We start from the raw sequence: 13915 nt of genomic DNA on the forward strand, positions 1-13915 counted from the left end.
ACCCTGCGAGGGCTTCGGAGAGTCTGTATTTTCAGTTCCTTTGGGAGTATCTGAGCTAATACTGATTTAGTGATCAGTAGACAGCCCCTCTCTCTGTCTCTCTCTCGTTACTAGTCCCTTACTTCGTTAATCTCACGAGGCCTTGTGATTCACCCCCGTCTGCACTGGGGGAAACTGAAATGACTATGCCTGTCCCGCTCTCGCTGCCCTGAGGACCCCGAGAGGAGGCCCGGGTCAGCGCGCCGTCTCCTCTGGGATCCGTCAACCCCTTTCGCGGGTTCTTGAGCCCCAGGCCTGCTCACTGGGACGCAGTTATTTCCCTGCACTTATGCAGACGGTTGAGAGCCTCAGAGGGAAATGAGTTTCCTGCACGTGCAGGGAACTGACCCACCCGACCCAGGACCGGACTCGGCCAAACACAGGGTCTGCCTGCCGCCAGCGCGGGTTCGACAGAGCAGCTCCGTCTGCAGAAGAACCATTTTTCAATTTTAAATCCCGGGTCAAGGAACTGGCTAAAGAGTGACCCCAGAATATGGAATGTGGGGGGACTGTTTATAAATAGATTGATTTCTGAGAAGCCCATTTTAAGTAACTGCAGGTGGGGATTAGGCTGTGTTCAAGCTGGCATTTACCACCATAACAGCGAGTTCCTAGAACACCCATGTTATTGTAAACTGTGCAATGGTTGATGATAGCAGGATCTCATGCAGATTAAAAAACACCCTGTTGCCCAGCCAAGAGGCCACGTAAAGACTGTCAGATTCCCCGGTGATTCCTTCACAGCTGGGGCTGGGAACTGGTCGTTGGCGAGCAACAAGCCGCCGACATGTGTGGATTCCCTGCCGGTCCTCACTTAGAACTGAACCTCTCACCGAGCCCTCAGGTCTCCTTCCCCGTAAACGTCGCGGCAATTATGAAGGAGCGTGGGCTGCGGTCAGAGCCCACGCAGCGGGCAGTGTTCCCCCCAGCCGCGCCGTAGCACGGAGGAGCGACCTGGCCTCCCTCTGTGTTGTTTTCAGGAAAGCAGAAGGCGCTGCTCACTGCTATGTTTTCGTACCTTCTCCTGGGGTGGAACCTTCACTGTGTTTCTAAACCACAGGATTCGAGGGGCTGGAATCAGCCGCGCTTTGCCTTCAAGGCCCTTTGGAACCAGGGGCAGACGCCCGATTTGCCGTGCGGTTTGCCCAGGGCTTGAGAACCCTAAATTGGGTTTCCTCAGCAACACACAAGTCCTTTCTACTGCTCTCAGTGAGGAGCTGACCAACGTTTTCTGAGAAAGACCAGTAGTGAATACTTTCGGCCTTGCAAGGCCGACCGGTCTCCATCCCAGCTGCTCAGCCCTGCCCTGGCTGTGTGACAGCTGCCACAGGCCATGCGTCATTAACTTTCTGTACAAAACAGGCCCGGGCGGGGGTGGCCCTCCCCACTCTGGAGGTGTCCGTGTGGTCGGTGTCCTCGGGACCTCAGCTCCCATTTTTCTTCTTTCAGTTCCAGCAGTCTTACTTCTAACGTGATTATAACAAGATAAAAACAACTGGGTGAGAACTGGATGGTTTCCAAAACCGGTTGTGTTGAGCTGGCTTTTCTGGTGTGGATTTCCCTTCCTTTTTTCTAGCCTCACTCAGTATGAACAGTTGAAAGCACACCACGGAGCGGGGGCGGCAGTGGGAGCGTCCCCTGTGGGCCTCGGCTCGGGAGAGCGCAAGGAGGTGGACATCTTACGGATGCTCACCAAGGCCAGAGACGAGTACACGAAGGTGAGTCTTGTCTCCCTGCGATGCGTACGTAAACTCCACGGTGGGGACCTGCGCCCTGAGACGGACTTGGTGCCGTTCCTCCCGTCAAACAAAAGTGCAGGAGAAATACAATCTTTATTGGCTTTTAGTAGGCTGAGCACTGTTTGCTTTTAAGTGGATTCAAAGGCAGCCCGGGAGATCAGTAACCTGCGTATATACAAATAGCCTCCAATAAGAAGACCCCATTGACAGTAACAACAAATTAATATAAAATTCTTCGGGATAAAATTAACAAGAAATGAGCACAACCTGTGTGGAATAATCATGGCTATCCTTGGTGGTACTAGGGCACTAGCAGTAGGAAGGACATCCTACTTCCTCTGAAAATCGGCGGTCGGTGGAAAGAATTAAGCATTTATCCTGCCTGGTCAGGGGCACTGGATAATCCAGGTTGATGCGGGAAAGGCCTTCTCCACCACAGAGCTCCAGCTGTTAAATGTGGACGGAATGACAGAGCCTAAAGTCCTGGTGGAGTAACTGAGTCAGGCACGGACCATCAGTAACGTTCGTGCTGTGAGAAAGGCGGACGGAAACCTGACCACGGGCGGCTCGGGCGGCCGCGCACAGCGGCCGAACGTCAAGTACGCGGCACGCCTGGAAGTGCTCCTGCCGGAAGAGATGACCCTGTACCTAAGTCTTGAGCGCTAACAGAGAATGACAGGGGCGGGGAACAGGGCAGGTAGAAAGCAAGTTAAATGACACCAGGAAGCAGTCAGAAAGGCCGTGTGCGGCGTGGGTTCCTCGGGGACAGCCTGCCAGGCTTCTGCCCATGCCCTGGAGGCGGGGCCAGAGGCCACACTACCGGAGACAGACACCCCCGCGGGCGTCTCTGGGCGAGTCCCGAAGGTGGTCAGCGCTGCCCGCCCGAGGGCTTGTTGAACAAACGTGAACAAAGTGCGGTTTCGCCTGCCCGCCCTGTCACGGCCCCGACCCAGTTGCTTTCTCCCCAGCCTCGGCCAGTAACCGCAAGGTCTGGATCCGCTTTTTATTTTGTTTGATTCTTCAACAGCCGTGAAAAAACGTCCCAGCGACTTAGTTATACTTTCCTAACTGTACTATGTCAGGCACAGCGAAGATTCATCTTAAAGGCGCCATTTTTGCCCTCGAGGAACTTAGGTTCTGCGACGACGGCAATAACAGTGGCCAGTATAGATAAGAAATGCAAACGCTGAAGAAAAATTATTTTCTATCTTCTCCCTCCCTCCTCCCAACACAGAGACACAGACGCAAACACACATACTGTATTGTTTCTATTTTATGATGTTTTGACTTGTTGAAAGTCTAGCTGGGGAGAGACTGTCCCTCCCCAACCAGCCAATTCTCCGAGATACCAGAGGCCTAGCCAGGAGGGTGCCTGTGACCCGGAGACCCAGCCCTGTCTGCCCGCCTACCCCGGGGCGAGAGTCCTCCGCCCTCGTCGTATCAGGGCCACTCCTGTCATCTGGAGTCCCCGAAATGATTCAAACACGCCCGTCCTAAAGTGCAGAGACCCCGGCAAAGGCTGCAGCCTTAGCTCTGCCCTCGCTCCTGCTTCCCGCCCGCCCGTCACGAGGCACCCTCTGCAACAGGGGGCCCTGCGGGGCTGCTGAGCCTGTCTCCAGGCCCGGCGGTGGGAGCGGGTGATGCACCGCTCCCTGAGCCTCTGAACGCAGAGCTCACGCACACTCAGAAATACCGGTGCCATCACTGCGTACTGTACCCACGACTCGCAGTGTTTCTCTATTCTGTTTGCCCTTCAGAGTCTACATCTCCTTCGAGGCCCAGGAAAAATGCCACTTCTTACGTGGAGTTTCCCCAGATGTCTTCATTCAGATTGATTGTCCCTTCCACTGCACTCACCAGTGTGTCACCCTTTCGAATGTATTTTGTCTTCCTCACCTGTTACACTCACAGCAGCCCCTCCCGCTGTGCATGAACTTGTTGAGGTCGAAACAACGTTCTATCCGGTTGTGACAGTGTTGACATGAAGGGAAGACAGAGGTCCAATCTGTGTGCAGACTCTGCTTTTCTATAAGTTCAAACACACGTCATATGCATAACGTTCACTGCTCCAGCCGTGCGATAAATAACAGAAGAAGCTCTTCCTTCTGCCGTCACGGGCCAGGTGACGTCACACCACGTCCAGAAGCGCCTGCACGGTCCTGTGAGCCCTGGTCCACATCCTTCTCGGTTTCTCACCGCCCAGAGTGTAAACCCCGGGCCCCTCTGAGTGCCCTGCCACGCGGTCTCGGGTGACCCTTCCAGCCTCCCTGCCTTGGGCTCCCGCTGCCCCTGCAGACGCTGGGAACTCCTCCCAAACAGAGTGACAGTGTTGCTTCCTGAAAGTGCCTTCCCGCCTCTCCGCAGGCTGGCCCTCTCCTCCCTTACGTACCTGGCGACAGGTGACGTCTCTGAAGGCCTACTTCCCGTGTTCCTTGTCCCTCGTGTGGCTTCTGATCTGCCCACCGGGTGTATTTGCCCCCGAGGAGTCCCCTTGTGCGAGGAAGCCCTGCTTTATCCCTGCCTTATGCTGTGTCATCTGCTCTCCCAACACATACGGACACGCCAGACAGTGTGGGGAACAGGAGTGGGCCGGGCCCCGGGTGCAGGAAAGGGACATGGAAACGCAGACTTTCCTCAGGAGTCTTGCCGCGAGGAAGTGGATTTCCTGCTAGCGGAGGTTTTCAAGAAGAGACAGAATGGTGAATACCAGGCACGTTACAGAAGGACCTCACTGGTCTGGATGCGTGTTAACCTGAATGACCTCTGAGGGCCTCTCCAACTCTAAACCGTGTAAATGTGTGAAAATCCCAAAAAGTAAGAGGAGGAAGCATTTGGAGCTGGAGGAAGGTGATACGGATAAAGTGAAGCCTGGTGACACAACTTTTTACGCAAAGTTAATAAAGTAATTTAAAAACCTTGTTTTGGCCGGTACTTTATGTTTTCTCCCCGAAGAAACAACTTCCTGTGGATCTGCTGTGAAGTAGCAGTGCTGTGACTTGGAGCTTCCTCCTCCCGGTTAGGCTCGGGGCTGGGGTGCAGGTGAGCGGGGGCAGCAGCCGGGCCAGAGCGGTCCTGGGCCACGGGGCTACGTGCTGAGCCTTCAGAAGTGGACTGTTTTGAAGAATACGTGTATCCATGTGTAACCGAATCACTGCGTACACCTAAAGCTAACGCAACATTGCAAGTCAACGATACTGCAGAAAGAAAAAGAAAAGAAAAGAATAAGTGGGATGTTTTGTATTTAAGATGATTTTGTGTTCTGTGGCCTAAGGCAAGAATGAATAGTTGTCCTCTAGCTATGGTTCTGACTTACGAAATTAAAGAAATTACTGTGTCTTTTGATGTTCACTGAGAAAATTCAAGCCTATAAGAAAGAAAACAAAACTACCCATAATCCTGCCACTCAAAGATGTCTGCTTTTAGCACTTCTAGTGTATTTTCCCGCCGACTCTTCTCCCCTCGTGGACACGTGTGTTTGTGTGATAACACGGGCTCATGTGACGTTGTTGTTAAGGCCTCAGGTACTCTCAAGAACCCATTATACTTTCTCCAACCCTGCAAGTTCTTCCAAGTAGCTTAAAGTGTTTGGGTCGAGAGAGGCATAGAAACTTAGACAAGTGGAAAACGAGCTGCAGAGATCAGTGGTGTCTCGTTCTGGGCACTTTCTACGTGACAGCGAAGCCTCATTGGTAGGTCGCCCGTCCTAGTGACACGGAAAGCAGCTTCCGGCCATCTTCCTCGGGGGTAGCTGTCTGCGGCCCACACGAGCGTGTCCACAGTGAAGCAGTCTGCAACCCAGGGTCCCTGCACACAGGCAGGGCCACTCGCGGAAGTGAGCCAAGCGGCCACTTTCTCGGTAAAGGCTTTTCACGCCAACATTTTGTCAGTGACTGTACGAGGCTACACTCTTGTCTTGCGTTGGTGATCCACATCTTAGAATCCAGACCAGTGGGTCCTGCAGCCGTCATTCACCTAAGAATTAGAAATGATATTTTATGACTCGTAAAGTGATTTCACGTGCCATTCAATACTAGTGCCAAATATACAAAGTACTGGCAGAAAATAATTAGTCCTTTGTGCAGTTAACTTTACAAGCCTAAGTGAGCGTGGTAGTAAACGGCCCCAGGCGCCTACATCCTTGAGTAGAAAATACAGCCAATAGCCATAAAGCACACCGGGAACCGTGGGACCCCAGGGACAAGGTTGCATTGGCAGCCACTCCACCTCCAGATGGTGAGGTGTGTCCTGGCCCGAGGGCACAACAATGCCGCGGAGTCCACAGTGCAGAAGGCCGTGTTTTACAGTGAGTTTTATTTGGTGTTTCAACAAGGGAAACCCAGACATCACTGCTGTGCCCTCTCTGTTACGAATGCCACGGTGTGAGTGATCGCAGGCTTGGTTAGATTAATGTGTGATAATGACTCAGGGTTTGAAACGATGAGGCTTGTCTCTCGTCTCTTTCTCTATGAAATTCTAATTTGCAGCGCGCGGCTCCAAACACTGGGATTTGAATTACTCTGTCTGTGCAAAAAGCCATTTGTTAAATAAAGACGATGTTAGTAATTTTTAAATCAGCGGTTTGGGTCGGCTTGACGTTTTGGTTTGTCGACTAAAAAGGGCTGGTTGCTGTGAAGACGCAGTGCTGCAGCCTTCAGTCAACTGCCAGGCGCGCGCAGAACCCTCCCGCGGCCCAGACGAGGCGCCGAGGGGGCGCTTCCTCCACCGTTTATCCCCGAAGGGCAAGCGGGAGACTGCGGCTGCTTCCCGGCGACCCGCCGCCTTTCAGGCATCCAGGCGTCTCAGGGCCTCCAGGTCCTGCAGGCCTAGGCACAGAATTGCACAAACTAAGAAAAATTCGACCTGAATTTGACTTATACTCAAATGTAGCTTATATCAGAGGAGAGTAAGGGATTTTCCTTTGTACATGGAGATCTATTTTTTTTTAAGTACCAACTAGATAAAATAAAGAGCAAGAAGATGCGTTCTTTTTAAAAGATTAAAGCTTCTTCTACACCAAAAATGAGGTTCTTTTTTCCATTTCAGTGTAAAGCCTGTCCTGAGCCCAAACAGATCAGCAGCTCGTCCGCCATCTACGACAACCCCAATCTCATCAAGCCGATTCCAGTGAAGCCCAGTGGGAGCCGGCAGCAGCGCGGCCCTCGGCCCGGCCAGGTGCACAGCCCTCTGCTCTCCGCCCGGGCCTCTGTGGGGCTCCTGAGGGACTTGGCCCGGAGTACGGTCAAGGCGTCAAGGCGGGGCCGATGCTCTGCAGGTGCCCTAAGGTCAATCCAGGAAAGAGAGATTCCAAAGTAGAGATTTTGTCATTGTTAATAATTTACTCTTCCTAGAAAGGGGTTGCAGTTTTTCCTTTTGGCATTTCCCTGACTCTGTGCTAATCCCTTGTGGACTTGAACTCCTTAGAGGATAATGTATTCTAAAAAGACAGCAACCTAATATCATGTCAGAGCTGACGGGACCATTACACGTCGGGCTGTATTCTTCCACGGCCCCTGAGGGAGCCACAGCCCACGCGCCCCCGTGGTGCCAGGTCCGGGACCAGGCGCTGTGTGTGTATATGGGATTCCTGGTCTAAGGACTGGTGTCAAATCCCCCTTTAGACCTCATGGCTTGTCATTGTTTTTGCATCTAAGATATAAGCATGACAGCAGTTTCTGCGTGAGCGTATGTATTTTTCAGAAGAGTCCAGCGTCAGCAGAATCGCTGATCTGCAGGTCCCACCACTGAGTGCAGCTGCTTCCAGTTCTCAAGGTTATTCCTCACTAAAGGTTTTTTTTTAAAGGGAATTGGTTTAAATCAATTTCAAAAAAATGAACATGGGGCTTCCCTGGTGGCGCAGTGGTTGAGAGTCCACCTGCCGATGCAGAGGACACGGGTTCGTGCCCCATGGACACCAAAAACATAAAGACTGGCTAATGCAAGTCTTATATTGAATTTTGTAAAAAAATAAGTCTTTTCTAATTATCTTTTAGCTTCTGTTATAAGTTTGCTTTTCATGGACATTTTTTATTTTAAGAGAAACCGGAATATGTTGACTTTAGGAGAATCTCATGTTTGCTTAGCCCAGCAAGACAGAAAGCAGCAGGGAAATGCCAGATGACACAGGGCGGGAAGGAAGCAGGTTGGTTACAAGCCAGGGCGGCACAGGGGGGGCAGGGATTGTGGCATCACACATCTGACGGGTTGTTATCGCTACCGTTACGTAGTTGGAAGGATCAAGTTAGACTAAATGACTTAGGTTTCTTTCCAGCCCTCCATTTCTCTAATTCTGTGGAATACTACCGGGAATTCTGAAATCCTCACGTTTCTGCAAATCCTCAGTGTCTTCCTGTACTTTGCAGGGATAGACGGGCTTCCCGTTGAAGAGATCGTTTGCCTTTCAGTGTCTGTAGCTTTGTGCCGCAGTGGTCCCCAGCCTGTGAACCCCAGGCCCAGCAGGGATCACGTGTCTGTTTATCCATCAGCAGATACGGATCATGTAACGGCCGTCCTGGGGGTGGGAGGGAGAAGGCTGTGAAAATTTCTGACATTAAAAAAGAGGTCCCAAATGTGTAAAGTTTGTTATCACTAAGCTTCTTCATCCTTTCTAATTGACTCTGTAAATAGTAAGTTATGTTTCACTGCCCCCCATATAACCAAATTACATGTGGCCCCATTTTCAGACGTGGTTATTTGTTCCAGACCTTAGACCCTGAACCCCAACACCTGTCCTTGACGGCTCTCTTCAGGAAGCTGGACAAAGCTACGTGTCACGAACCCGCGGGGCCTCCAAAGACCCTCCACCAGCAGCAGCAAGAGAAGCTTCCGATTCGGCAGGGGGTCGTCCGCTCCCTGTCCTACGAGGAACCCCGGAGATGCTCGCCCCCGGTCGAGAAGCAGCTCTGTCCCGCCATTCAGAAGCTCCTGGTCGGGAGCGCGGACCTGCAGCCGCTGGCAGAGCTGCCCGAGAGTCGGCCCTGTAGAGACGCCGCGCGGCCAGGGTCTCCCTGCGGCCCCGAGGTCTCCCGCCGCGTGCACGGTGCCCCCAGGACTCAGAACCCGCAGGACCAGCTCCAGAGCATCCTTGGGGCGCCGGCACCAGACGCCTCGGCCGAGACGCCGGGGCCCCGGGCACTCCCGAGGCCAGCGCCCCCCGGCCCTGGGCCCGGCCGTCAGCCCCTGGGGCCCAGCGAGGTCTCCCCGCGGGAGCTGCTGTGGAAGCTCCAGGCGGTGCAACAGGAGCGGCAGTGTCCGGCGCCCGGCCGCCCAGCCCTGGCGGCCAAGTTCCCCGTGGCCACCCCGAGCGCTGGAGCACGGAACCCCCTGGAGTCCTGGAGGGACCAGACCCCCAGCACGGAGCAGCAGGCTCCCCTCCTTCAGGTAGGCGGCTGCCGGCCGGGAGGGGCTGCCAGGGCGCGGGGATGCGGGCTCAGCCCCGTCTGGTCTGCGCATCGCGTCCCGCCTTCGCCTCCTGCCTGGAAGGGAATCTGGCTTTGGCCCAGCAATCTGGGAGCTCCTCCCTTCAGAGGCTTCATTCCTACAGTTAAACCTTCGTGCGACGAGGTTTGACGTGGCCGTGGGAAAAACCCAAATCTTTGACCTCGGAAACCTAGGGTCTGAAATCATTTGAAATCATTCCGGGGATGCCAGACACCTGACCTCGTCTGGTGATTTCGGTCCACAGTAAGTCATCGTGCGTTCATTATCCAGGCCGCGCTTACAAGCGCTGACTGCGTGCCCCGCCCCTGCCGCACGTGGTCCGTGCAGCCGAGGAGCTGGGTGCCCCGCCCCTGCGGACGCCGCAGCCCGTGGGCGCTTGAGGCCCGCAGAGAAGCAGGCCACCGACCCCGGAAGGTGCGGCCTCCTTGTCTGTCTGAGCAGGTGTCGCTTAATGAGGGTCCGGAGAGGCAGAAGGCTCTCTCCCGGCCCGCGACATACACACCGGTTGCCAGAGAGGGGAGGTGTTGTGATTCTCAGAAATGTTCTGTCCCCGCAGGGAAGATGGTTCTCTATAGTCACTAATGACTTAGAACCGTGAGAAAACCGAAAGCTTTTCCATTTCTTCACTGCCTGTGGGTAACATCCGGAGATCTGACGGAATTTTTTTTTTCCATTTGGATTGGTACAAATTCACTGAAAATGCATTGGGTTTAAAAATTAGGAAGTTCTCCCTATTTATGACGTTGGTCCTTCTGTCGTGTTTCGGCAAGTAGCTTACGACAGTGCCTCAGAAATCTCTCACTTTTTGGAACAGAGACCATCGGTGTGGAGCACAGTCTTCACGTATGTAAGGCTGTGCGTTGGAGTGTTCTTGCCTGTTACTGATGAAAATCTCAGATCTGAGTTCCTGCCGCTCTGGAGACATGGCTGTTCCCCGCCCTCATCCTCACTTCACTGTCACAGTGCCCCCCTTCTTCTGCTTTTGCCCCTGCGGATTTAGATTGGACCCTAGGAAATCGGGGCTAATCATTGGCCATCTGCCTCTGCGGGCAGGTCCCCTTCCAGTGCTCGCAGGGTGCAGGGCCGCGGTGCTCCTCTGTCCACGAAGCCACCGCCCCTCGCGACGGCGCGCAGGGGCAGTTAAGCAGACCACCCGCCTTCCTCCAGGCTACTCTGTGCCCAAGACGACGCCCAGGGAGCTTCTGAAACCACAGCAGCTCCTCGTGGCTGGCCCTGTGCCCGTTCTCATGAGCCCCTGGGCTTCGGGAGGCTAACAGTAGCGCTCTTCCCTCTCACCTGAGCTGGGGACAAGTGGGAGGTGGCTGTAAGCATCAGGTGGGTCAGATGTCGCCTGCACAGCTGGAAACGCTATTGGGACCCCTGGTTTTAGGCCTGCTGGCCAAGAGAGGCGGACAGACCCGCCCAGACAGACGGGCCACCTGCACGCCTGCAGGAGTGGCCCCGGGGCTGCCCCCGAGACCCGAGCACGGAGAGTCAGGAGGTGGGGTGGACGGTGATCCCACCGCCTGCCCGCCCCGCCGCACCAGGCGAGGGGGCAGGCGGCCGCCGGTGGGTCCCTTACGGCGGAAACTTGGGGCCGCAGCCGGGAGGGACGCAGACGGACAGCCCCGGCGGAAAGGCTGGGGGCCTGGCGTGTGTCCCCAGGCGATGTCAGGAAGCCGGAGAAAGGAGGTGCTGCTCAGAGCGCGAGCTTTACCTGCCGTGGGGAGCATAGTCAGGACGGCAGGCGCCGGCCGCCAGTGCCCAGGAGGGAGGAGCGCGCAGATGGAGGCTGGCCTCCCGTCGCCCTCGGCCCTGGATGGTTAACGCTGAACCCGCTGTGTCCTCTGCGTTCTCTGCACCCACCCCGTGCGCAAGCCGCCCTCACCCACCCGCCCGTCGGCCCGTTTCCCACCTGCAGGTCCTCTCGCCCCGGCACGCCCCGCCCGCCGCGGGCCCATCTCCGCTCATGTCGCCACTGGTGTTCGCGCAGCCCCCCTGGGCCCCACCGCCAGAGAGGGGCAGCGGGCTCTTGCCCCCGGGAAGCCAGGACCCGGCGGCCACCCCCAGCGGCTCCCTCCTGCCCCTGCGGACGCCGGAGCCCCCCAGGACGCCGGGCAGTGCCCTGACCAAACCGCAGCTCCAGGAGGCCCTGCTGCACCTCATCCAGGTAGGAGGGCGCCGCCTCCCTCCTCGTAGGCCTTTCCCAGCGGCCTGCTGCCCTGCTGGTGCCTGTGCCCGCCTCCTGCTCCCCAAGGGCAGCAGCTCACCCCGAGACCAGCGCTTCTGGGTGCGTTTCAGACACTCAGTGTGGCTCTGGACGTTGTGACTTGGAGGGCTAAGTCCTCGAGTGCCATCCGGCAGAAGAGGAGGAGGTGAAGCCGCCCCTGGGAGGGTCCCGGGTCTGTGGGGCCGTCGGGAGCCAGAGGGCAGTGGAGGGGAGGGCCGCCCTGAGCCCGCGGCAGCGCCCAGGCCGCTACTCGGGGAGGATGCAGCTGGGGCGGCAGGAATGGCTGTGATGACCACGGCATGTTTTATAGATGACCTTGAAACCTGCCAGTGAGGACAGGCTGGGATGGCTTCCTCGTGCCCCTATGAAGTAATAAGGGCGATGACACTTGTACAGAGCTCTGGGCCGGGCACGGTGTTAGACACCAGGACGCCGAGGCTGAGGGACTGGCCTGAGGTCACCAGCCAGTAAAGAGCAGAGCTGGGGCTGCAGCCTGGCTGCCGTGCCCCTTCCCACTGCACGACGGGGCCGGGAGATGGCAGAGCCCACCCCGAACGCGAGACAGGCCTTGCAAAGTGCAGTGCGTTCACCCAGACGGACCGCAGACACCCCAGCTCACGTACTGAGGTATCTTTTTCGCAGACAGTCCGTAAGGTTTTTGCTTGAGTGTCAGGCGACCTTGAGAGCGGCCAGCACTTTTGCTCGTCTCATCCTACTCAAAAAGACAGTAGTCGCCGTTGGTAAGAATGTTTCTTTAAAGGTAACGTATTTTAGAGAGAAGGAATGGAATGGGGACAGAAATCAGCATCTGAGTGTGAAAGCAGGGTAGCAATCTGCTAAAGACAGACGAGAAGTGACCGCACCTGACTAATTCATAAATGAGGGTCTTTTCCACCTGTTCTAGAAGCCATTCATGAGAAGTTCTTGAGGACTTAGGCAGGGCATCTGTAAGCTCCTTTTCTGTGAGCAATAAACAAAAAACTTGAATGTAAAAAGTTCCACATTTTTTCTGGCTTATTCCATTTAATAACACTGTTCCAAAGATCTCTGTGCAGTAGTGGGGACCCCTAAAGTATGGAGCAGCCCCTGGACCTTGCTCGTTAGAGACCAGACGTCCGTTCCCTCCACCCAGCCTGCGTTTCACGTTCCCCGCGCTTTAGACGGCATCTTCCCCATGAGCTGCTGGGAGTCACTCAGGCATTCGGCTTTGCTCTCTGCCTGCTGTTAGGACACAGGCTCGTGCTGGGAGACTTTGCAGGAAAGCCAGGGTAGCCTGGCTCCAGGCCAAGCGGGAGTGTGAAACGCGGGTGAATTGCCAGGGCGATAAAGGACGGGGTGGGAGGGAGCCGCGTCTCCAGCATCAGAGACAGAGAAAACCGCCGATGGAACCATGGTTCCCTTGGCCTCGAGAGTGGCAGCAGGGGCCCAGAGCCCGCAGTCTCACCGCTGCCGGCTTGCCAAGGCCAGAGCTCTCCGTAGCTAATGGGGGGTGGTGCAGCGGGGTGGAGATGCACTGGCTCTGGCAGGGTACCAGCCAAGCACGTTGCCAGGGAAGTCTTAACTTACGCCCAACAACGAAGGCACCCCTTGTGGGCGACTCGGGGGCCTCTCAGAGCCACCAGTGACCTCCCAGCCAGGCTCAGAGGACTGAGCTGGGTTACGTCCTCCCCGTGCAGCCTCCCGGGGGCCCCAGGTCTCTCCACACAGGAGGCCAGGCTTCTCGGGAGCCGGCCCGCTCCGCGCTGCCCCGAGGCTGGTGCCCGCCTGAGCTGCAGGCCACGAGCACCTGCCATGTCCCGGGCTGGCCACCGAGGACCAGCAGCTGACCCTTCTGGCCTGGCCTGCAGCCCACTGACTGTTCAGCTTAAAAACTAGCCTCCGTGGGCACGCACAGGTGGGGAGGAGCATCTTAGGATCAAGGTGCCCGTTCAGCCCCAAGACAGAAGGCCTCTCGTTTCTGCCGGCCAAGTCACATCCCCTGGGGCCTTTGATTTGTGTTTTCCAGAATGACGACAACTTCTTAAATATAATCTACGAAGCTTATCTCTTCAGCGTGAAAAAGACTCTGTGAAAGCAAAACATTTCAAGACTGATCTCCAGGGCCTTCCGGCTTGAGGTTCTTTCAGGTCACAGGTTGTTTCCCTAAATGTTTCTGCCTTTTTTTAAAGTATGTCTTATATGAAATAAAATGCTTCAGGCTTTTTTCAGTCACGCAGTTTTTTCATTACATTCTTCAATGCACCTGGTACCAAGAATTGAGTGGGTAGGGAAAGTCCTTTGCTCAGATCACACGGTAAATACCCAGCTTAAATGACTTTTTCTTACATGTACTGGGCCATTTCTAGATGAGTTCTCTCTCTGTGGGAAGGGGTGTTCTGGGAACGTGGTTTCTTTCTTATTAGCAGCCCCGGTTATTTCTGGAACTCGGACAACGTGCCGACCGCCAGGTGGCGGTGTCAGCCCGTGACCA

The 13915-nt window shown here is 55.5% G+C and overlaps 1 protein-coding gene across 2 annotated transcripts in view; it reads left to right on the plus strand.

Annotated features, from left to right (window-relative positions):
* The window catches only part of DCP1B (decapping mRNA 1B), a 50013-nt gene extending 36357 nt beyond the window's left edge, over positions 1-13656 (plus strand). For both annotated transcript variants that reach the window (XM_024733199.1, XM_024733200.1), the window contains exons 5-9: positions 1616-1757; positions 6822-6950; positions 8478-9155; positions 11137-11385; positions 13451-13656. In XM_024733199.1, coding sequence (XP_024588967.1) covers positions 1616-1757; positions 6822-6950; positions 8478-9155; positions 11137-11385; positions 13451-13516 — 1264 coding nt within the window. In that variant the 3' untranslated portion in view covers positions 13517-13656. The remainder of the gene's footprint in view (positions 1-1615; positions 1758-6821; positions 6951-8477; positions 9156-11136; positions 11386-13450) is intronic.
* The last annotated feature ends 259 nt before the right edge of the window (positions 13657-13915 follow it).

The sequence above is a fragment of the Neophocaena asiaeorientalis genome, unplaced genomic scaffold, assembly GCF_003031525.2.
Source record: "Neophocaena asiaeorientalis asiaeorientalis breed wild unplaced genomic scaffold, Neophocaena_asiaeorientalis_V1.1 scaffold150, whole genome shotgun sequence".
Lineage (NCBI taxonomy): Eukaryota > Metazoa > Chordata > Mammalia > Artiodactyla > Phocoenidae > Neophocaena > Neophocaena asiaeorientalis.